The sequence below is a fragment of the Malaya genurostris genome, chromosome 2 (genome assembly GCF_030247185.1).
Source record: "Malaya genurostris strain Urasoe2022 chromosome 2, Malgen_1.1, whole genome shotgun sequence".
Taxonomy (NCBI): domain Eukaryota; kingdom Metazoa; phylum Arthropoda; class Insecta; order Diptera; family Culicidae; genus Malaya; species Malaya genurostris.
The window spans coordinates 181,037,903-181,061,589 of NC_080571.1; the positions used below are offsets into that span (position 1 = coordinate 181,037,903).

Here is a 23,687-nt window from a genome sequence, read left to right on the forward strand (position 1 = left end):
GATCATGAGACAATTATTATTTTCGTAACGAGTGTTGTAAAAAATATTCAAAGCAAACCATATCATGACTTTTATCAAGAAGCTTGCGTTGTACACAATTGACTGGAAATTTGGATCGCAGGGCATCTATTCTGACCGACGTGTTGAAAACGTGTACAAATAAATTAATAACGGAAAAATACGTTGGTTGGAACAGCTCAAAAAGTTGGTACTCAATAGATCTCTTACGGTTAAAACGGGAGAGGAATAAACAGTACAACAGGTTCCGTAGAACTAGCAATGATAATCACTGTAGTAGATATACACAAGCACGAAATATTTATTCACGGGCCCTGAAGAAGACCGGTTATATGAATACATACAGAAGAAGATCGATCAAAATCAACAAAACATCAAAGAGTTATAGTACGTTCACATTAGCGCTGATATCAAGTGATATACGGATATACTTGATATCCGATGATATCATGTGCGATATCACTTGATATCCCATACAATTTGATGTCAACGCGTATCACCATTTTAGCATGATATCCGGGATATCATGTACGATATCATGTCGACTTGTCAAAAATCGCAACTAGCAACACGGTTAATGGCATTGAACGCACTCAATTCTCGGTTGATTTTTTATTACGGCGTATAAGCAAGTGACAGTTTCTGTTTGTTTACTTTCTCTTCTATTAATTACCAAGCGGTTTCCACGTTTATCACTCAACTCTTTCATTAAATGATACCCGAAACTTTCGACTTTCAAACAGCGTAGTGAAATCAAAGAAAATCTTTTTAATCACATCACAATAATCGAAAGAGAGAGTGATTAAAGAGAAACGGTCACTTGCCTATACGCCCTAATGAAAAATCAACCGAGATTTATGAACGTCACTTTGGGAGTGACAATAAATAATCATTATCATTTTGATTTTATCAACGAATATTGGCGTCCGTTAAAAGTGAAACTTCAATTATTAATTGGATTGTAGGAGACAAAAGCAATATTATTGATCTTACTCCTAATGAGAACATTCAATATGACAACTTCATTGTCAAACGATATCATTTCGAACATATGTGAACACTTCGACATGATATGCATATCATCTCGGTATATCAAGTGATAACAGCACTAATGTGAACATGGTATAAGGCTCTTCGGCTAGTGCTGTTCGCTTTCCAAATAGTCACGACCTGCTTCGCGCGCGATTCTCAAACGTTTGTAGACTGCTCATTATTTTTAACTCTCAAAAAAACTAAAATCCATCATTATCATACCGACCACAGTAACTTAATACGTCTCACAATAATAAGAAATTACAATCCTCGTAATACGTAAAAAAAATCTAAAAAATTTGAACTTACTTACTAGATATTTGCTTACAAAACATTATGTGTGAAATACATAACTTTTTTAACTCAACCAATGTCGTTGAGCGTTTGATCTGCCTTGGCATCGAATTGAAAATAACATATCCCTTTATACAATAACAAGTTTTGCAATCTTGTTAACAAAAAGCTTGATGTTCTAGCATCAGATGCGTTTCTAGTATTGTACCGGCGCAAATCAGTTCCTCTTCCAAATCTATCACACAAATATCGAGGCAGTATACCAATTAAGATTTTGAAAATGAATACCATGGTTAAACAGTAAATTCTCTGTTTCACTGAAAGCCATTGTAATGCGTTCAGCAAAAATCTGAGGAGGTATATCTACTACATTTTAGAATTAATCGCATGATTTTATTTTACAGTCGCTGTAATCTTAAGATTTGTGTGTTATTAGCAAGAAATAAAATGGATGGGTAAAAGTCAATGTGTGGTGAAATAACTGTTTTATACAAAAGAATCTTACTATGGTTCGATAGGTCATTTCTCAAATGACACGATATACCGTACTTTTTGGAGATCTTCTTCATTTCTCTAATAGTTTCCCCATCGATTTCCACGTTGGTGCCATGACCAGTGTAAACAGAAGAAATAACCATATATTTAGTTTTCGCGACATTTAGTTTCAGTTGCTTAAATTTTAAATATCGAACCAGCGAACTTAGATCCTCGTTTAAATGTGTAACAGCTTCATTGAAATCTTTAGCTGTAATGAACAGAACAGTATCATCAGCAAATAAATTTATATCACAGAAACGTAAGACTCGCTTCATATCAATAATATACATAATAAATAGAATAGGACCTAACACACTTCCCTGAGGTACATCAAGTGAATTACCGAGGGAACTGAACACTACATCCGAGGGAACTGAACACTAACTGTTGAAAACAGTCTTTTGAGACCTACCACATAAACAGTTTTCAAAACATTCATGTGCCATTCCCGCGATGCCAAAACACTGATATGTCTGCAGTAATAAAGGTCTAGAAATTGTTTCAAATGCTCGTTTCAGAACCAAGAACACAGCAAAAACACTCTCTTTAGCTTCGATTTTCTCCTTCCATTTTTCCAATACTAGGTTCATAGCGGTCTCACAGGAGTGACCCTTTCGATATCCCGATTACTCTGGTATTATCAAACTGTTAGAGTTCAGATAGTTAATCAGCTGTTCTTTAACAAGTTCCAGAATCTTTTCCAGCGTGTGCAACATGTTAATGGGACGGTACTCCTTGGCATTATTCGTTGCAGTAACGTTGGGGATAGGAACCACCAGAAATTCTTTTCACACTTTTGGCACGTGCTCCGTGTACAACGATTCATTTACCAAATCCAGTAGATCGTGTCCGATAACATAAAAGCAATCATGTATCACTTTTGAGTTCACATTATCAATACCAGTCGATTTTCCCAAATTAAAACAAATATTTTTCAATTGTTCAAAAGTGAGTGGTTGAAATTCACCAAGCCTACAATTGTTATTCAAGCTGTGTTATTTCAACAGGTTCACCTACGAATTCAATACTTTGATTGATTTGCTGAACACTATTTATGAAATAAATTTTGAACTTTTCTGATATGATTTGTTCTGTATGTTCTTCTATACCATTGAAAGTTGTGGTTTTCGGTGCACTATGTGTAGGCTTGATTAGCCGCTTGAGAATTTACCATAATACCATGTTCACATTAGTGCTGATATCACTTGATATACCGAGATGATATGCATATCATGTCGAAGTGTTCACATATGTTCGAAATGATATCGTTTGACAATGAAGTTGTCATATTGAATGTTCTCATTAGGAGTAAGATCAATAATATTGCTTTTGTCTCCTACAATCCAATTAATAATTGAAGTTTCACTTTTAACGGACGCCAATATTCGTTGATAAAATCAAAATGATAATGATTATTTATTGTCACTCCCAAAGTGACGTTCATAAATCTCGGTTGATTTTTCATTAGGGCGTATAGGCAAGTGACCGTTTCTCTTTAATCACTCTCTCTTTCGATTATTGTGATGTGATTAAAAAGATTTTCTTTGATTTCACTACGCTGTTTGAAAGTCGAAAGTTTCGGGTATCATTTAATGAAAGAGTTGAGTGATAAACGTGGAAACCGCTTGGTAATTAATAGAAGAGAAAGTAAACAAACAGAAACTGTCACTTGCTTATACGCCGTAATAAAAAATCAACCGAGAATTGAGTGCGTTCAATGCCATTAACCGTGTTGCTAGTTGCGATTTTTGACAAGTCGACATGATATCGTACATGATATCCCGGATATCATGCTAAAATGGTGATACGCGTTGACATCAAATTGTATGGGATATCAAGTGATATCGCACATGATATCATCGGATATCAAGTATATCCGTATATCACTTGATATCAGCGCTAATGTGAACGTACTATTAGCATTCAGTGCGTTAAGTTGGACTCTTGACCTTGATCGCAAGGTTTGATTAGTAATTTAAGGAATAGATTCGGAAAACTAATTGGGCTTAACAGTTGTTGATGGAATTAGAATCATCCGCAGTCTCATTATTTCATCGTAGCTGATGTTTGTAGCTTTCAACTGGTCCGACGGGAAGGGCCAAGAGAATTACTGTTTGATACTAGTAAAGATATCGGATTCGATTCCTGATGTGATCAAGGATCTTCCCGGGTTGGAAATTTTCTTGATTAACCCTGGATAGTAAATCCGAAATATTTGAATGTTATTTTGCGGTTTGTCGTTTTTTTGGAAAAAAAATCTATGCCTGCTAGATTAATCAGATCGTTTTCTTTTGTTTACTGGTTGAGATATGTGGTAAAATATTAATTATCATTTAGATAACTCGTTCTGCTTACACATTTGAATGAGTATTATGTGGGACCATCGTCAATTCCTGAATTCATCCGGATCCGACTCCCGGTTCCGGTGTTATAAAGTGTTTTCAATATTGTCCACCGTCACTTAAATCGACGAAACAAAAACCATAAAAAAAATTCTAAGCTTAACTCAAAACCGTTATTTAGAATCTTAGGGTCAAATGAAGGTCTTATGGTCTACCAAAAATTACTGCATGTTTTCGGATACAACAAAAACTTAAATCGTCGTTTAGTGATAAAATCTTCATAATTTGAATAGAAACTAATGGAGTTTGTACGTCATGTTAGTTGGTGGCCGTACGAACCGACTTCGATTATACCAGTTCTCGGGTTCTGGTGCTGGAAGTACATTAAAAGTGAACCCACTTCGTTTTCTTACGAATGACCTGCACGATCAAATCACTGTTTCATTCAGTATACTATATTAGTTGATGTACAAACAATCCCTTGGTTTCTTCAAAAACCTATTTTAGTCCACCTAGTGGTGTAATGATGCCTTTCTCATATTAATCATTACATCATAAATTTAACCGTGAAATTCGCAAAAACAATTGTTTATTGAATAGAAATAGGATAATTTATTAAGATCTTATCTCAATAACTCTATAAATCCTGTTTAACCTGTAGTTCCGGAACCGAAAGTAGTATCCACAACAAATTAAGGAATTCCATAAAAAACTGTAAGACTTTTCTTTTGAACCTATAAGTTTGTGAAAATCGATTTGGCCATCTCCAAGAAAAGTGAGTGAGATCCTTTTTTTTTGCAATTTTTAATCACTATTTCCAATTCTTCCGAAACCGGATCCAGATAAACGGAATAGCCGAAGTTGGTTCGTTTGCTACCAACAAATATGACCTACAAACAGTTTTGAACGTAGTTAAACTCATACTTACTATCTCATGCTCTATTTCGATTAAGCCAATTAAACGAAATCTAACAAACGAAATGAACCTGCGTTTCTGTTACTTCTGCATATGTAAGTCAAGCTAAACAGCATGAATCAGCAGCATAAAACATGTAGTAGGATTATTATTATAATTATAATAATAATAATAATAATAATAATAATAATAATAATAATAATAATAATAATAATAATAATAATAATAATAATAATAATAATAATAATTCTTTATTATTATTATTATTATTATTATTATTATTATTATTATTATTATTATTGACATCACTACACAACGTGTACGAAATAGAACAAAGCACGACTTGTTCGTTTCGTGTTTTCTTCTTCTTTCGGTGTTGTACATATTGTCACTCTACATGGCGATTTGAAAACTTTGACACTCATCGCCCTGTAACTACGAACCGGAAGTCGAATCCAGATGTAATTTCACAGTAGCTTTAAAGACAGTATGATCTTTATTTCAAATCAAGATTTGTGAAAATCGGTTCAAGCATCGCAGAGAAATCGAAGTGAATTTAGTTTTAGGAGTTTTTCTTCTCCACTTTTGGTGCTCTCGGAACAGGAAAAGAGAGGACCAGTAGTGCCGAATTAAGTTTTCATGCCCACAAACTAACAAGCTCTGCAAACTAGAAGAATTTATCAGACAGTTTTAAGGGGATTTGTACCTGTTTTTAACCATCGTTCGTGGAAAAATACTAATAAAATTGGTAATTTTACACTTATCACGATATAGTTCCGGAACCGGAAGTCGGATCCAGATAAAATGTTCCACAAAATTTTTGAATATTATAAGACCTTTCATTTGAATCACAGTTTGCGAAAATCGGTTTAGCTCTTCCAGAGATAATTAAGTGTAAACTTTTTCTCAAATTTTCACATATTACCATATAACTCCGGAGCCGGAAGTCTCATTCAAATGAAATTCAATAGCAAGCTATGGGACTATAATACCTTTCATTTGAATATTAGTTTGTGAAAATCGGTTCGGCCATCTCTGAAAAAAGTGAGTGCATGTTTTTTCACTTTTTTGGTACATATAATCCTATATCTCCAGAACCTGAAGTCGGATCGGAATGAAATGTAATAGCAGGCTATGGGACTATAAGACCTTTCATTTGAATCTTTGTTTGTAAAAATCGATGTAGCCATCTCTGAGAAAAGTGAGTGCATATTTTTGTTACATACACACACACATACACACACACGCACGGACGGACGAACACACACAGACATTTGCTCGGTTCGTGGAACCGAGTCGAATGGTATATGACATTCGGCCCTCCGGGCCTCGGTTGAAAAGTCGATTTTCACAGTGATTGCATAGCCTTTCTATATGAGAAAGACAAAAATCGAAGAGAAATATTTTGAATAGAATACCACAGTATTATATATGAGAAAGGCATCAGTACACCACTAGGTGGATTAAAACAGGTTTTTAGATTAGCATCACTATTCTCATACAAATAGGCAACGCAAATGTCAAGCGCTTGGTTTGAGAAATGATGTCGAGTATGTGACATAAACACTGAAGCATGCTTTTGTGAACTACTTGAATCAATCTGGATTAATTGGTGTTAAAACTGGGCTCATAATAGTGTCAGAAATTATTTTATTTAAAGACGAAAAATTCATGAGATTGTTTCGAAGAAAGAGAAAGGCATTATCACACCACCATTTGGATTACGAAGGGTTTTGGAAATGGTTACCATTCAATTCGATTCATGGCTGTTCGCCGCCAGCCTCGGTAGCTGTGTAGGGTCGCCCTCAACTGGATCAACCCATCTAGCTCTCTGCGCACCTATTTTTCTTATGTCGATCGAACCATTGTCGAGAATCAGTTAATCAGTAGTTAACTTCGTGCGACGGCGAACTATGCGATGTTCATAGTAAGCATTATTTGTTGACCAGACGCTGCTCTGGGTTCCTCTTCTGGTGTCATTATCGGTAGTCACTAGTAGGCCCGAGTACACGATCACAAAGTCCATTTCGATTCCGTCACCGCCAATCAGAACTTCTAATGGGTGGCTTACATTATCTGTTTGCACTTGCACTTTTCGAAGATATTTTTACCGCTCAATTTTCGCAGATCTAACAGAGCTAACCGATTTTAGCAAGCTTTGACTCATTTGAAAGCTACTATTGAGATATTTATTAACTTTGAAGATCAAATTTCTCTTTCTTCAAAACAATCTCATGAATTTTTCATCTTTAAATATAATAATTTCTGCCACTACTATGGGCCCATTTTTAACACCAATTAATTCAAATTGATTCAAGTAGTTCACAAAAGCATGCTTCAGTGTTTATGTCACATACTCGACATCATGTCTCAAACCAAGCGCTTGACATTTGCGTTGCGTAAGCCAAAAACCTGTTTTAATCCACCTAGTGGTGTAATGATGCCTTTCTCATATATAATACTGTGATTTGCTATTCAAAATATTTCACCTCGATTTTTTAAAGAAACCAAGGGATTGTTTGTACATTAACTAGTATAGCATACTGAATGAAGCAGTGATTTGATCGTTTAGGTCATATACAATTCGACTCAGCCCCACGAACTGAGCAAATGTCTGTGTGTGTCCGTCCGTGGGTGTGTGTGTGTGTGTGTGTATGTAACAAAAATATGCACTCACTTTTCTCAGAGATGGCTACACCGATTTTTACAAACAAAGATTCAAATGGAAGGTCTCATAGTCCCATAGCTATTGAATTTCATTCCGATCCGACTTCCGGTTCCGGAGATATAGGATGATATGTACCAAAAAAGTGAAAAAAATATGCACTCACTTTTTTCAGAGATGGTTGAACCGATTTTTACAAACTAAGATTTGAATAAAAGGTATTATGGTCCCATAGCTTGCTATTAAATTTCATTTGAATGTAACTTCCGGTTCCGGAGTTATATTGTAATACATGAAAATTTGAATTCCTTAATTTGTTGTGGATACAACTTTCGGTTCCGGAGCTACATGGTAAACAGGATTTATAGAGTTTGTGAGATTAGATCCGAAGAAAATCAGCCTATTTCTATTCAATAAACAGTTGTTTTCCAAATTCACGGTTATGTTTATGATGTAATGAGTAATATGAGAAAGGCATCATTGGTAGAGCCAGAAGACCTTTCATTTGACCCACAGATTATGAATAACGGTGTTGAGTCCAGTTTGGAATTTTTTTACGGTTTTTGTTTCGCCGGTTTAAGTGACGGTGTACAATATTGAACACACCTTATGGTATAACTCCGGAAACGGAAGTAGAATCCGGTTGAAATTAATGACGGGACCATAAGACCTTTCATTTGAATCTAAGTTTATGATAATCGGTTGAGCCATCTTCGAGAAAACCTAGTGTGATTATTTGATACATACACACATACACACACAAATACACGCACACACATACACACACATACACTCACTCTCTCCCTCTCTCTCTCTCTCTCTCACACACACACACACACTCACACACAGAGAGAGCGAGAGAGAGAGAGATTGCTTAGCTCGATTAACTGAGTCAAATGGTATATGACACTAGGCTTTCCGGGCTAATTTTTGCTAGTCGGTTTTTAAATGATTGCATAACCTTTCTATACGAAAAAAGCACAGGTAAAAATCATTTTCAGTGTATCTAGTAGCGATGACGTATCGAGTAGTGAAGAGAAAAATTTGCATATATGGATTGTAAGGATGTTAAGAGTCAGAAAACAATTCAAGCAAAAACAGAAACACCAATCATGTCAAAAATTGAAACACGATTGTTTCCAGTCAAGAAACAGTAGAAGTGACGTCAGCAACATCAATAGAGATAACGGACTAAAACGATCCAGAACACTTCCAAAATGTACATATTGATATTTTCAATGAATCAATCTCGAATATTGCCGTGTCCCCAATTGACAAAACGAAGATTAGTTCTGTTAAATATATTATGGAGAAATATCCCGAGATTATAAGCAGCATTAGAAGACATGTATTTGCTCTAAACAAAGTGGTTCGTTAAGCTGAAAGAAGAATTGCCGAGTTGAATGAAATAATTGAGCTGCTTAGAGAAAAGCTTTCAAATGAAGGTACGACAAGGGTTGATCAATTTAAACTCTTGACTGTACATTGAATGCGACAATATATACGACAACGGACGCACAAAATATTACTGAATAAACGATGTGCATTCTACTATTAGATTGAGGGCAGCCAATGTCAGAATAGATGAAAATAATAAGGACACCGTTAAGCAATTTTGCCAAGATTGATGAAACCAGCCAACCAATGCCTGGTCAAGGCATTGTGTAACAATTAGGAAGCAGGAAGCACCTGGCTATATGTGATTTTTTCAGAAAACTACACTTTTGTACTGCAATATGTAGTTCAAAGTCACCACTGGAATGCACAGCAAGCTATTTTTCGTAGTTATTTCCAACGATTTGCGTCACGGTTCTATACTCATTACCTTATTTATTTCACAAAATGATTTATTTTATACGACAAGAAAAACAGTTACATATGAACAAAATTTATCCCATGTTGCAGCTGCACCACAATATAACAATAGATAGAACTTTTCTAGTCTTTGCTAATATAAGAATAACTGCGATGTAGATGTTGAATTACATTTTTTCGCAACATCGCATGGTAAGGGACCATGTGATGCCTTAGGAGGAACAATAAAATGCATGGCAACAAGGATAAGTCTTGCTAAGGAATCAGGAATCAGAACAAATTGGCTCAAATGGCACGTTCCACTTGACATTTGGAGATTTGTGCCTTGTCATCAATTTGTTTTTAGCATCATTTTCCCGATATATAAGAGGGAAGGATTGAAAGGAAATGGTAAGGGTTGGACTAGGAGGATGGGAAAAATTGACGACACAAAAACACATAAAAGCAGAAGTAAATTCTGCACCCCTAAGGGATGCCGAACAATCTGCTGAGGATCACATTTAGTGGAAGCAGAAGTAAATTCTGAACCTCTACGAGGTCCCGAACAGTCTGCTGTTAATAAAACCTCCAACCCCCGAGAGGATTTAGAGATCTTACAAAAGCGACACCATTCTGCACTCCCGGAAGAATGCAGAACGATTCGCAGTATGTACGAGCAGAAGTAAATTCGGCACCCCCTAAAGGATGCCACATAATCTGCTAAACCCTATTTAAGGTGAATACAGAAGGGATTCATTCACTCCAGGAAGAACGATGAACCCTTCTGACTATAGCTCCTTACCACATTGGGTGAGAAACGAGAGAATATCCTTCAATTTCAGCTCCGCATACACAGACTCAACCATGTATGGAGAACCAAAAACCCGGATACGTAGCTGCGTCAATGCGGGACAGTTACATATCAGATGATATGAAGTACCATAATCGCATTCACACAAATCACACGAATAATACTCAGCACGTTGAATAGTAGCCATGTGATAATTGAGTTTGCAATGTCCAGTCAGAGCTCTGACCAGAATACTGCAATGTTGCTTGGAGAAATGCTGTAGACACTTTGACATTTTCAGATTTAAATCTGGTAGAAATGCTTTTGTCTGCGCGCAAGTTTGCAAGCTGCGCCAGTAGCTGGCATGTTTGGATGCAGCCCAAGAACGTATCTTGTGCTTTATCCAACTAGTTGAAAGTGGTAAAGCTGGTTCAGGACCAACGAAATCATTCGTTGCACCAGCTCTAGCCAACTCATCAGCCCATTCATTTCCAGTAATACCAGAATGGTCGGGTACCCATAAGAAGTAAACAGCATTTGAAATGCTGAGGTCTTCAATTTGAGTTCGACATGCGATCACTAGATTCGACCGTGAGTCATTCGAACTGAGTGCTTTTAAGGCTGCCTGACTGTCGGAACAAAAATAAATTCGTTTACCACAGATCCTCTGCTGAAGCGCCGATTGTACTCCACACAGAATCGCGTAGATTTCTGCTTGGAACACAGTACAGTATCTACCAAGTGAATGAGACTGCTCCAGCCTCATTTCACGACAGTAGACACCAGCACCAGCGCGACCATTCAACAGAGAACCGTCCGTATAACAAACTATGTGTTCATCACGTTCTCGTTCCAGACAACCAGACAACCATTCCTCACGAAGAGGATAGCTCACATGGAATGTTTTGAAAGGAAAACTGCATGTGAGAGATAGGTCACTAGAAGCGAGTAAATACTCATCCCATGTAACCATTTGAGACCACAAGCGAGTGTGGCTGGTAGCATAATCTAATGGGTTACTGTTCCAAAGCCCTGTAACCTTAAGACGGTATGCACAAGATAATGCTTCTTGTTTTAGGAACACATGTAGTGGTTTAATGCACAGTAGCGCCTCTAGAGCAGCAGTAGGAGTTGTCGTGAATGCTCCTGTCATCGCCATTAGGACCATCCTTTGGAGATGATTTAGCTTTGACTGAACTGTCGCGACTTCTCCTTTCTGCCACCATACAAGACAACCATATGCTAAAATTGGTCTAACAATAGTTGTGTAGATCCAATGAATATATCTGGGTTTGAGTCCCCATGATTTTCCAAAAGCTCGTCTGCATTGGCCGAAAGCCATACAAGCTCTCTTAATCCTGAAGTCAATGTGAGCAGACCAATTCAGTTTTGAGTCAAGTATAACCCCGACGTATTTAACTTGATCGACCACAGTGACCTCTGAACCGAAGAACTGTAACGGACGAGCTCCTGTGATTATCCTACGATGAGTGAAAAGCACCATTGATGTTTTACCCGGATTTACAGACAATCCAACCTGGCAACACCATTGTTCAACAGATCGCAGGGCTTGCTGCATTAAATCAAAGAGAGTGTTAATGCTTATACCGGTCATCAATATATGATAATCGTCGGCAAAACCATAAGTCGGAAATCCAAGGTTATTAAGTTTCCTTAACAAACCATCAGCGACTAGGTTCCATAAAAGTGGGGATAGTACACCACCTTGAGGACACCCACAGACACTCAGCTTTCTAATCTCTGCTTGCCAAAGCGATGAACAAAGAAGTCGATTGCTAAGCATTGCGTGTATCCAATTTGTGATACTTGAAGGTATGCCATGACCACGGGCTGCTTCCAGAATTGAATTGAAAGACACGTTATCAAAGGCACCTTCAATATCTAGAAAAACTCCCAAGCAAGATTGCTTTTGCGAGAAAGCTTTTTCAATGTTGTACACAACATCATGTAACAGGGTTGTAGTGGACTTTCCACACTGGTAAGCATGTTGCATTCCATGTAGCGGATGCACGCCCATACTAACATTCCTGATATAGTGATCGACTATGCGTTCCACTGTTTTAAGAAGAAATGAGCTAAGACTGATAGGCCTGAAACTCTTCGCTTCCTCATAAGTGTCGCGACCGCCTTTGGTAATTAATTTGACAATTATTTCCTGCCAGGCTCTTGGAATATATCCTGTCGCAAGACTAAAAGTAAGTATTTTCTTCAAAACATGTTTGAAATGTTCATACCCTTTCTGCAGTAACACTGGGAAAACTCCATCCTTTCCAGGAGATTTGTACGGAGCAAAACTCTCAACTGCCCATTTGACCGATTCAATCGTCACAACGCTTCGAGTAAGGGCCCAAGAATCGTAACTACCTGAAAAAGTCTCGGGAAGAGCTGTCGGTGATGGATCCATACATCCTGGAAAGTGAGTGTTAAAAAGGCAGTGAAGTACATCACTTTCATCAGACAAGTGTTCACCATCTGAAGTTCTTAAGAAACTGACATTAAAGTCCTTAGACTTCGAAAGTAACTTATTTAATCTGCTAGCCTCGTTGAGACTAGAGACATTTGTGCAGAGGCTTTTCCAACCACTTCGCTCAGACGATCGAAGAGCATTTTTGTAAGCCCTTCGAGCCGACACGAATGCCTCCGACCCATTTCTGCGTCGGTGGTTCCAAGCTCTTCTGCATAGTTTCCTTAGTCTAGCAAGTTCAGCATTCCACCAAGGAGTTCCTCTAGTAGCTCGCACAATCCGAAGTGGACAAGCCTCTTCATATGCTGCAACTATGAGTGAATTTGTCTCGTCGACAACATTTTCCAAATCAATTGGGGTTTCAATTGTTGGTTGGTACCCGTAAAATCTAGTCGCCAAGCCCTCTTCATAGAGGTCCCAGTTTGTAGATTTGGGATTACGATATGTGATAATATCAAATTTAACGTTTGAATGATCAAAGAATATGTACTTATGATCAGACAACGAAGGTTCGAGCTCATCGGAGACGAGCCAATTTACCAACTCATGCGCAATTCTATCAGAGCAGAGAGTTACGTCCAAAACCTCCTCTCTTCCAGATCTCGCAAAAATTGGACGGTTTCCTGCATTGACTATGTGCAGGTTTGTACTGCTCACAAATTCCATCATATCAGAGCCTCTCGAATTTATATCTGTGCTGCCCAAAATGATATGGTGAGCATTTATGTCACTGCCGATTACAAGCGGTATATCACTCTTGCAGCAGTATGATACAACCTTTTTGAAGTCATCGCTTGGCGAAGGTTGGTTATGCGGTAAATATGCCGAACAATAGACATATTTCCTGTCTATGCCATCAATAGTCATACCAACTGTGACAGCACAAATATCCCGAGTTGAGAGCTCCGATATTAGAGAAACATCGAGAGCACTATTTGCAAGTATGTATGCTCGAGGCATTTCACGTGGATTAGTCATACCGATCTTGTTGAAGGCAACAAAGTCTGGGAATAACTGCGATGTAGATGTTGAATTACATTTTTTCGCAACATCGCATGGTAAGGGACCATGTGATGCCTTAGGAGGAACAATAAAATGCGTGGCAACAAGGATAAGTCTTGCTAAGGAACGTGAACATCAAAAATTTTCTTTTCCTATGCAGGTACAATAGAATATGAAAATATCAAGCAACATCTTAATGAACAATATTCTAAAGCAATAACTATTCAAGGGCCACAAAAATACCTTTCATGCATTCCAGTTTCTGTAGATAAAATAGAAATTCGACGATTTTCAAGTTGTAATGCTAATTAAAAATTGTGGATATTATTAAACAATAAGAAATGTTTGGCAAATGACTCTTGAACATTGTGAAACAACTTAAAATAAAATTCTTCCTTATCTGAATAAACTTAAATAACCATCTAAAAATCGACACGAATTAAAAATTTTCCGAAATTTTGTTTTCAAGCCTCTGTATCTCGAGAACTGTACCATATAGCATATATTGATTAACATCTTTTGTATTAGAAATTTGGCATTCTTTCTTAAAACTTTGTTGAATATTACAGAAAAAAATTCCTGATTTTCAACAATTTACTTCATATTGAAAATATATAACTTTTCAAGTATTATTTCTTTATTCTAAAAATTGAATGATGTTTTATTTTATACTCTGCTACAACAAATCAAAATCTAAAAATTAAATCAAAAATACGCTTTCTCAGATATTTGAATTTAAAGTGTTATTTTTAAAATAAACACAAACCAAAAATTTGTTCAGCACGACTGCATTTCTTTACAATTTCCTTATAAATACCTAAAATAATGCAGAAGATATCAAATCGATTGCACCCATTGTTTCTGAAATAAATATTATAAAAAATTTTCAAGGGATTTTTGCATAATCCTTTCTCATAAATAAGGCTAGAGTATTAATGGCCAATTTATGATGCAAATTGTCTCTTTTGATTACAGGGTCCGGCACTCGAAGTGTAACCAACTTCAGACCGCTCGCGCAGCTGACGCACGGGTATCAGCTCTCTAGAAATTTGCTAAATGACAGTTCGGAGTTGTATTGTTTACAAGCGCAAGAAAGCATTTTGCCAAAAATGAACGCGAAAAAAAATCAGCGATGGATTTAAAACGTAATAGTGTGATTGCTTTATATTTAGATGAAAAATCACAACCAGTGATTGTTCGTGAGCGCAACACCTTAAAGTGAATAAAGTTTTTGTTTATCGCACCATACCTCGATACAATAATACTGGTAGCATCGCAAAACGTCATGGAGGTGGTCATCAAAAGACTGCAACGTGACGTGAGATGGTTCAAAAAGTGAAGAAGCGACTTGAACGAAATCCTCGACGAAGTGCCAATCAAATGGCAAAAGAACTGAAAATATCCGACCGTAGCATCCGCCGCATACTGAAAAATGATCTGAAGGTCAAACCTTACAAGATCCAAAAGGGGGAATGATCTCACACCGAAGCAGCAACAAGTTAGACTTGAGAGAGCGAAGGAGTTGCTTCGTTTGGCCGAAAGCGGTCAATTTCCGAACATTGTATTTTCTGACGAGAAAATTTTTCCAATTGAGCAATTCGTAAACTCTCAAAACGATAAGGTTTACTTGACCGATCGTTCATCCGAGAATTTGAGTCATCGATTGGCCACCAGGAGGCAGCACCCGCAACAGATAATGGTTTGGGCCACTGTAAACGCAGATGGGCGCTCTCCAATCGTTTTCATCAAACCTGGCGTCAAGGTAAATGCGATATATTATCGGGAAAGTATTCTGGAGGTTGCTTTGAAGCCGTGGGCAGACAAACATTTCGGTGGCAGACCATGGACGTTTCAGCAGGACTCGGCACCGTCTCACAAAGCTCGAGTGAACCAAGAATGGCTGCAAAACAACGTTCCGAACTTCATCACGTCCACACAATGGCTCTCGAATTCACCAGATGCGAATCCAATGGATTATTCTCTTTGGGCCATTTTGGAGAGCAAAGTCCGAACTAAAAAAGTTATTATCCGCGAGTGGACCAAAATACCTGCAAGTCACATTCGGGCAGCTTGCGATTCGTTTTTTGACCGTCTCAAGGCCATAGTCAAGGCAAAAGGTGGTCATATCGAGCAAAAGTGAATTGATTCTGAATTTTGCATTATTTTTACACATTTTGTACTTTGAATTAAGTAAAAGTAATTTTTCAAACTGAATTTATGGCCTTTTTAATTGGTTACACTTCGAGTGCCGGACCCTGTATGAAGAATGCAAATGCAAAATTTGAGCCAAATCAAAAAAAAAAATACTATAAAAAATCGACCTTCATTTTCGTATGAAATTGCTCTATTGTTATTTTGCAAGAAAGTACATGTTATAATATCTGACACCAAATTTTTATTTTAACATTTTAATTATAGATATACAAATTAGTAGTACATCCTGGAGTACAATAATCAGTAGGTTTATTACAATATAGTTAATATTTACGAGAAACAAGGCCTATCCGCACAAGTTGTTCCAGTTCTGCAATTTATTCCATCTCCGATGTAACCCCGCGGGCAGTGTCCACATCTTATTCCAGATTGTGTGTCGTAGCATTGCACTCCTGTATAGTGAGTTTATTTAGTATTATATGAAAAATAATTTATTTTTGTATTAGAAGAAACTACCGGAAAAACAAGGGTTTTGGTTTTGGCAACTCTCTCGCAGAGCCTCTGGGGACTTCTGACAACCAGCGCAATTTTCGATCAAATCTCGTAGGTGCTGAGTTTCCTCTCTCTGTTTTCTAATTTCTACGCGTAGCTCTTTAACTAAAACCATTAACTCGTTTAACAATTTAGAAGTATTTTCTGTAAGATTTTTTCTGTTAAATCGTATTTGTTGATTTGAAACTTTTATTCACCATCACAGTCACCGTGCAAAATTGGTATATCACCCCTCGTGTTGGAACTTCTAGTTTCGAAGCGTTCCTCGCGATGTTTTTCGTTTCCTCTCTGCCAGTTCCGAACTTCACGCTTTTTGTTGCGTTCGTAGGGGATGTCATCTTCAACTAAAATTAAAAGAAATTCTTGTTATACGCTTTCTGATTTTAGTTCGCATTGCTTACCTTGCTCGTTTTTATTTTTGAGCAGTTTTTCCGATGGTCCAGATTTCTTTAAATGTTTTCTTTTAAGTAAGTTTTGGCAACTTGTTCTCGAAAGAGCATATTCAACAGAAGAATCCAAATGAATGGGATATTTTCGTTCTCTGAACTGGAAATATCGAAAGTATAAATATTTTATATTACTTGGTGACTCATGACTGTCATTGAAGCGACGAATATAAGAACTAAATCCAGAAATATACAATCTGCACACAAAGATATCCCATAGTTGAAGCCATGGCATGGTTACGAAAAAATGGAACCTAAAACTAAATTCGTTGCAAGTATTGACAATAGTATAGCTTTTTCATCGAATTAGTATTAGGCTGATCGAGATGGTAAATATACCTTCTGTCTCTCTCAGTAATTTTGCACTTTTGCGAGAGTTTAGACATATTGACACAAAGCCTAAACTTATTGAATTCGGTTGCAAAAACAAACCGATTCCGGCTATCTTGGTTCCCGGTCTCCGGTTCCGGAAGCACCGGAAATAGTGGTCATATATTAAAAATGGATCTCACTCACTTTTATCAACGATGTTTCGACCGATTTCCACAAACTCAGATTCTAATTAAAGGTCTCTTGGTCCCATAGAGAATTCCTGAATTTCATCCAGATACGACTTCCGGTTCCGGAGTTATAGGGTAAAGTGTGTTTATCTTACTCACTTTTATCAGTGATGGATTGATCGATTTCGAAAAACCTAAATTCAAATGGAAGGTCTCATGGTCCCACACAAAATTCCTGAATTTCATCTGAATCTGGCTTCCGGCTCCGAAGTTATAGGGTAAAGTGTGAGCTCCCAAAAACGATCTTTCAGTGTAAGAACTCCCGCCAGAACTTTAAGACTCATTGTATGTGTCGAATGCATGCAGCCTATAGCAATTTGCAAACAACGATACTGAATTCGCTCAAGTGTGATAATATGAGAGTTTGCATCGGAACGAAAACAAACGCATCCATATTTCATAACTGAAAGTATCGTTGTCTGATACAATTTTATTAGATACAATTTTATTAGATCTTCCGGATGAGCACCTCACCAAGATCTTGTTATTGTTCGAGGAAAATTTACTCTTTGTTGGCATTTTGTTATCAGATACCCAATGTGTCCTCCCCACGTGCATTTGGAATCAAACCACTCCCGAGGTATTTGAAAGTCAAAACCTATTGGATAATTCTTTCCATCATATGAAGCTGAAGCTGCGAGGGATCATTCTTTGTTGAAAAGACGACCAGCTCAGTTTTCTCCGCATAGAATTCGAAACGCAGATGAACAGCCCAAACGGACAAGTTATCTAAGGTATCTTGCAATGGTTTTTGCAGATCAATAGCTTTGGATCCAGTAACTGAAACCACGCCATCTGCCAATTGTCTTAGTGTACATGGGGATACTAGACAGCTGTCAATGTCGTTTATATAGAAGTTATACAGGAGTGGACTGAGGCATGAGCCTTGCGGGAGACCCATGTAACTAATTCTGATTGTTGCCAAATCGGCGTGTGTAAAATACATATACTTCTCTGACAAAAGGTTGTGCAAATAATTATTTATAACCGGTGGGAGTCCATGTTGTTGGAGCTTGTCTGAAAGTACAACAATGGAAACTGAATCAAATGCTCCTATAATGTCTAAAAATACAGATGCCATTTGTTGTTTTTGAGCGAAGGCAATTTGGCTGTCAGATGAAAGTAATGCAAGGCAATCATTCGTCCCTTTATTTCTACGGAAACCAAACTGAGTATCTGGCAACAAACCGTTCATCTCGACCCAAGTTTCGAGACGTGGTAGAATAATTTTTTCGAACAATTTTCTGATGCAGAACAACATTGCAACGGGTCTATATGAGTTGTGATTGGAAGCTGGTTTCCCCGGCCTTGTTGAACAATAAAAAAACGTCTTTTGCAAGGTTGGGCAGATTCTACACCAAGTTTAATTTAATTCTGAGGTAGTTCTTGATATCGTCATAGATTTTCATAACCATATTAGTATTTATATACTTCAGTCTAATGCATTGTTTTATATATCATGACATGCGTTTAATATATTATGTTTGAGTCGGACTGTTTAAAAATAATATCAATTGAAAACTGTTCGGTATCTAATTAATAAAGTTTGCTTCATTTAGAATTGGAACAAACTATTTTTTTTTATAGTAATTTTTTTTTTATTTGGCTCATTTGCTTTAGCTTAACGTGGCCGATTGTCTTGTTGTTATAGGAAAAGAAGGGACGCCGTATTAAGGGGGCGGCATACTCCTCTAGAGTTAGTAAAGGAATGTGAGGAGGGTGGGATTTACAAAATATTGATTTTGAATTACAATACATCATTCGTTTGTGGCACAAATTTTTAGAGTTTTCTGGATCTTCACGTTCTTCAGATTGTAACGAGAGAGATTATCCTTGGCTGGGATGCTTTGTTGGTGTGCTTTGACGTTGATGTGGCGTTTTTGGGTAGTTTTCAGCAAGTTCAAGGCCGGTGCATGCTCCGAAGCATCGTTTACACAGGTCTTACTTTCAGCAGCGTGAAGAAGAGTGCGATAGATCTGTAGACGAGGAAGAAATAAGGAGAGCACTAAATTTGAGCATTGATAGTTTTCAAGAAGTTGGGAATCAAGATGTCGCAACGGATTAGCAGTCGATATGAGAGATCCTAGAATCTGTTTTTCGTATTAGTTGATTGCATGCAACCCAAGGCAATACGTAAACAACGATACTGAATTCTTTCCAGTTTAATGAAATGAATATTCGCAGCGGATCGGAAGCAGATGCATCCAAATTCCATTACGGACAATATCGTTGTTTGGTACAGCCTGATCAGATCTCCTGCTTGGGCACTCCACCAAGTTCCGGTTATTGTGCGAAGAAAATCAATTCTCTGCTGGCATTTTTTGTCGTGAATACGACTTACTTTACTATGGGGTGCCTTTTCAAAATTTACCCTCTGAGAGAGTGATAAGTTTTTGATCGTGAATATCTATTGTTGTATCTAATGAATCAAAATAATTCTTGCGACATGCCATCGGAAATATGATCACAATTTTATGATAAAATTTTCAGTTTTGTGACATAGTCTCAAATAATTCAAAATTAAACTTTTCTGAAATGTTTGGTATAAACGAGTATCAAAGAGGATAATTCATAAGGCGCGTTTGCCTTTCTCGTATTTTTAAAGCTCATAGCTCAGTGATCTGTGAAAGGATTTATATAATCTAACTACCAATAGAATCGAAATTTTTCAATTTAAACGTGTATAGCAAAAGCATTGAAGTATTTCAATAGTACACTATTGAAAAACCTGTCTCATTTGATCCATGTCAACACCAGCCAATCAGAACGCGTTCTAAGGAAGAGAACAAAATTGCTGCTGTACAACAAATCGTCCGGGAAATATGTTCCGAAAAGTGGTGAATATCGCAGTGAGTTCCTCAATTTGGTCCTTGTGAATGCTAGAAACGAATCCCTACAACATATTGATAGTTTCTTTCAATGAATTATGCAAATCCGAAATGAAATAATCGACATTAAAATTCTGTATGCGGCTATTTTTATAGCAGTTAGGACCGCCCATTAGTGAAAAAGCTACAAACGAAATCACATAAAAGGAAATCTCTTAACAAAAATTCAATCAGTTTGGATTCTATCGCCACTGCGAGCAGATGTGTTTTGTGTCGTCTGCACAGCTAGTTTCGCTTTCGACAAGAGCGATTACGTCACAGCTGCCAGTCATTAGCATTGGGAAAAAACAACGGTGGAGAGCATTGCATAAAATCAGCCGTTCTAATGGCTCTAAAAGTTTTATAAAGAACTATTAGGATTTGTTGTTCGCAAATCGTAGGAAAATATCCTCAGTTTACTGCAAATCAAGAACAGTTTGCTTAGATTTGTGCACTTTTCGCTGTGTGAAATTCACAGTAATCGAGATCAAGTGAAGCCTTTTTTCCCGAAAAATGTTCCAGAGTTTAATGTCGTAGAGAATTACGCAATTTGACTCTTCTGAATTCTGGAAACGAATTCCTACAGCATATTGATAGTTTCTTTCAATAAATTATGCAAATCCGAAATGATATATTCGACATTAAAATTCTGTATGCGGCTATTTTTATAGCCGTTAGGACCGCCCATTAGTGAAAAGGCTACAAACGAAAACAGGTAGAAACAAGCCTCTCAACAAAACTTGAATTAGTTTGGATTGTATCGCCACTGCGAGCAGATGTGTTTTTTTTTTTTTAAATAACTATTTATTGGAATATGAGTTAAAATTATATTATTAAGATTTAAATTGGGTGTTCAGCCACAAGTGGTGACTTTTCAGCCCTGTTATATATATATATATATATATATATATATATATATATATATATATATATATATATATATATATATATATATATATATATATATATATATATATATATATATATATATATATATATATATATATATATATATATATATATATATATATATATATATATATATATATGATTTGGTTATTACCATGAAGACATCATTTGCTTCCGCAATTCTGAGATTTTTGTGTAGGGAAAAACCTACTTGTATTGTGTAATGGGGAAAAGGAACTTATATACTAACTTACTAACTAATACAGAGAGCGAATCGATTCAATTGAAGATTGCATCGATTTTTGTCGGAATTTGCTTATAATATTATGTGACATTACATCTAATGGTTCTATATTTGTGAGTCTGTGTAACTCATTTGTACTAAACCAGGGAGGACGCTTCAGAATCATTTTCAGAATTTTATTCTGAATCCTTTGAAGCGTTTTCTTCCTGGTGGAACAACTACTTGACCAAATTGGTACCGCATAAAGCATGGCTGGTCTGAAAATTTGTTTATAAATTAACAATTTGTTTTTTAGACAGAGCTTAGAATTTCTGTTTATAAGAGGATATAATATTGTGTCGTCACAGAATAGCGATTTCTGACAACCAACGGGTAGATTTGGAAGATCAGAAGTGAAAATATTATACAAGATTGGAGCTACACTCGAACCCTGCGGAACACCGGCTCGTACGGGTAGCAATTCAGATTTACAATTCTGATAGCTAACCTGAAGAGTACGATCAGTTAAATAATTTTGAATCATTTTGATCAAATAAATAGGAAACTGGAAATCAGACATTTTTGCTATTAAACCTTTGTGCCAAACACTGTCGAATGCTTTTTCTATGTCTAGAAGAGCAACTCCAGTGGATAACCCAGAAGATTTATTTGATTTTATCATGTTCGTTACTCTGACAAGTTGATGAGTAGTTGAATGTTCATGACGAAATCCAAACTGCTCTGGTAAAAAAATTGAATTCTCATTTATATGAGTCATCATTCTTAACAAGATAATTTTTTCAAAAAGTTTACTGATAGAAGAAAGTAAGCTAATTGGGCGATAACTTGATGTTTCTGCTGGGTTTTTATCAGGTTTTAGGATAGGAGTTACTTTAGCGTTTTTCCATCTTTTTGGGAAGTAAGCTAATGAAAAACACTTGTTGAAAATTTTAACCAGGAGTCTCAAGGCAACATCGGGAAGATTTTTAATAAGAATATTAAAAATTCCATCATTACCAGGAGCCTTCATGTTTTTGAGTTTCCTAATAATTGATTTAATTTCATCAAAATTCGTCTCAATAATGTCATCGTGTGATAACACTTGGGTTGAAATATGATCATACTTCAGTGAGACTTCATTTTCAATAGGACTCACAACGTTTAAATTAAAATTGTGGACACTCTCGAACTGCTGAGCTAGCTTTTGAGCTTTTTCACCATTTGTAAGAAGTATTTGATTTCCTTCCTTGAGAGCAGGAATTGGTTTCTGAGGTTTCTTAAGAACCTTAGAAAGTTTCCAGAAAGGTTTAGAATATGGTTTAATTTGTTCAACTTCTTTAGCGAAATTTTCATTTCGCAAAAGAGTAAATCTATGTTTAATTTCTTTTTGTAAATCCTTAACTATGTTTTTCATAGCAGGATCACGAGAACGTTGATATTGTCGTCGACGAACATTCTTCAACCGAATGAGCAGTTGAAGATTGTCATCGATGATAGGAGAATTTAATTTAGTTTGAGCTTTGGGAACTGAAAGATTTCTAGCTTCGATAATATAATGATTCAAATTATCAATTGCTGTGTCGATGTCCGCAGAATTTTCTAAAATAGTTTCATGATCCACATGATTTTCAATGTGAGATCTGTAATCCAACCAATTAGCTCTATGATAGTTGAAAATAGAACTAATTGGATTAATTATAGCTTCGTTGGAAAGTCTGAATGTTACAGGAAGATGATCTGAGTCAAAATCAGCATGAGTAATCGGTTCACTACAAATGTGACTTTGATCTGTTAGAACCAGATCAATTGTAGACGGGTTTTTCACGGAAGAGAAACAAGTAGGATTACTGGGATGAAGAACTGTAAAGTAACCAGCTGAGAGTTGATTATGAAGTATTTTACCATTACTGTTATTTTGCCTACAATTCCACTGGACATGCTTAGCATTTAAGTCCCCTATTACGAAAAATTTCGATCGATATCTTGTAAGTTTTTGCAAATCGCCTTTAAAGAAATTTAATTGTTCGCCGGTGCATTGGAATGGCAAATATGCTCCAGCGATGAAATAAATTCCATGAATGGTTTCAACTTCGATTCCCAA

General features: G+C 36.7%; 1 protein-coding gene across 4 annotated transcripts in view; it reads right to left on the bottom strand.

Annotated features, from left to right (window-relative positions):
• The window catches only part of LOC131432575 (cartilage oligomeric matrix protein), a 1,247,904-nt gene that overhangs the window by 726,639 nt on the left and 497,578 nt on the right, over positions 1–23,687 (bottom strand). For all 4 annotated transcript variants that reach the window (XM_058598920.1, XM_058598918.1, XM_058598921.1 and 1 more), the window contains exons 6-9: positions 16,983–17,127; positions 16,779–16,925; positions 16,546–16,725; positions 16,364–16,481 (exon numbers count right to left, since the gene is read on the bottom strand). In XM_058598920.1, the coding sequence (XP_058454903.1) occupies positions 16,364–16,481; positions 16,546–16,725; positions 16,779–16,925; positions 16,983–17,127 (590 nt within the window). The remainder of the gene's footprint in view (positions 1–16,363; positions 16,482–16,545; positions 16,726–16,778; positions 16,926–16,982; positions 17,128–23,687) is intronic.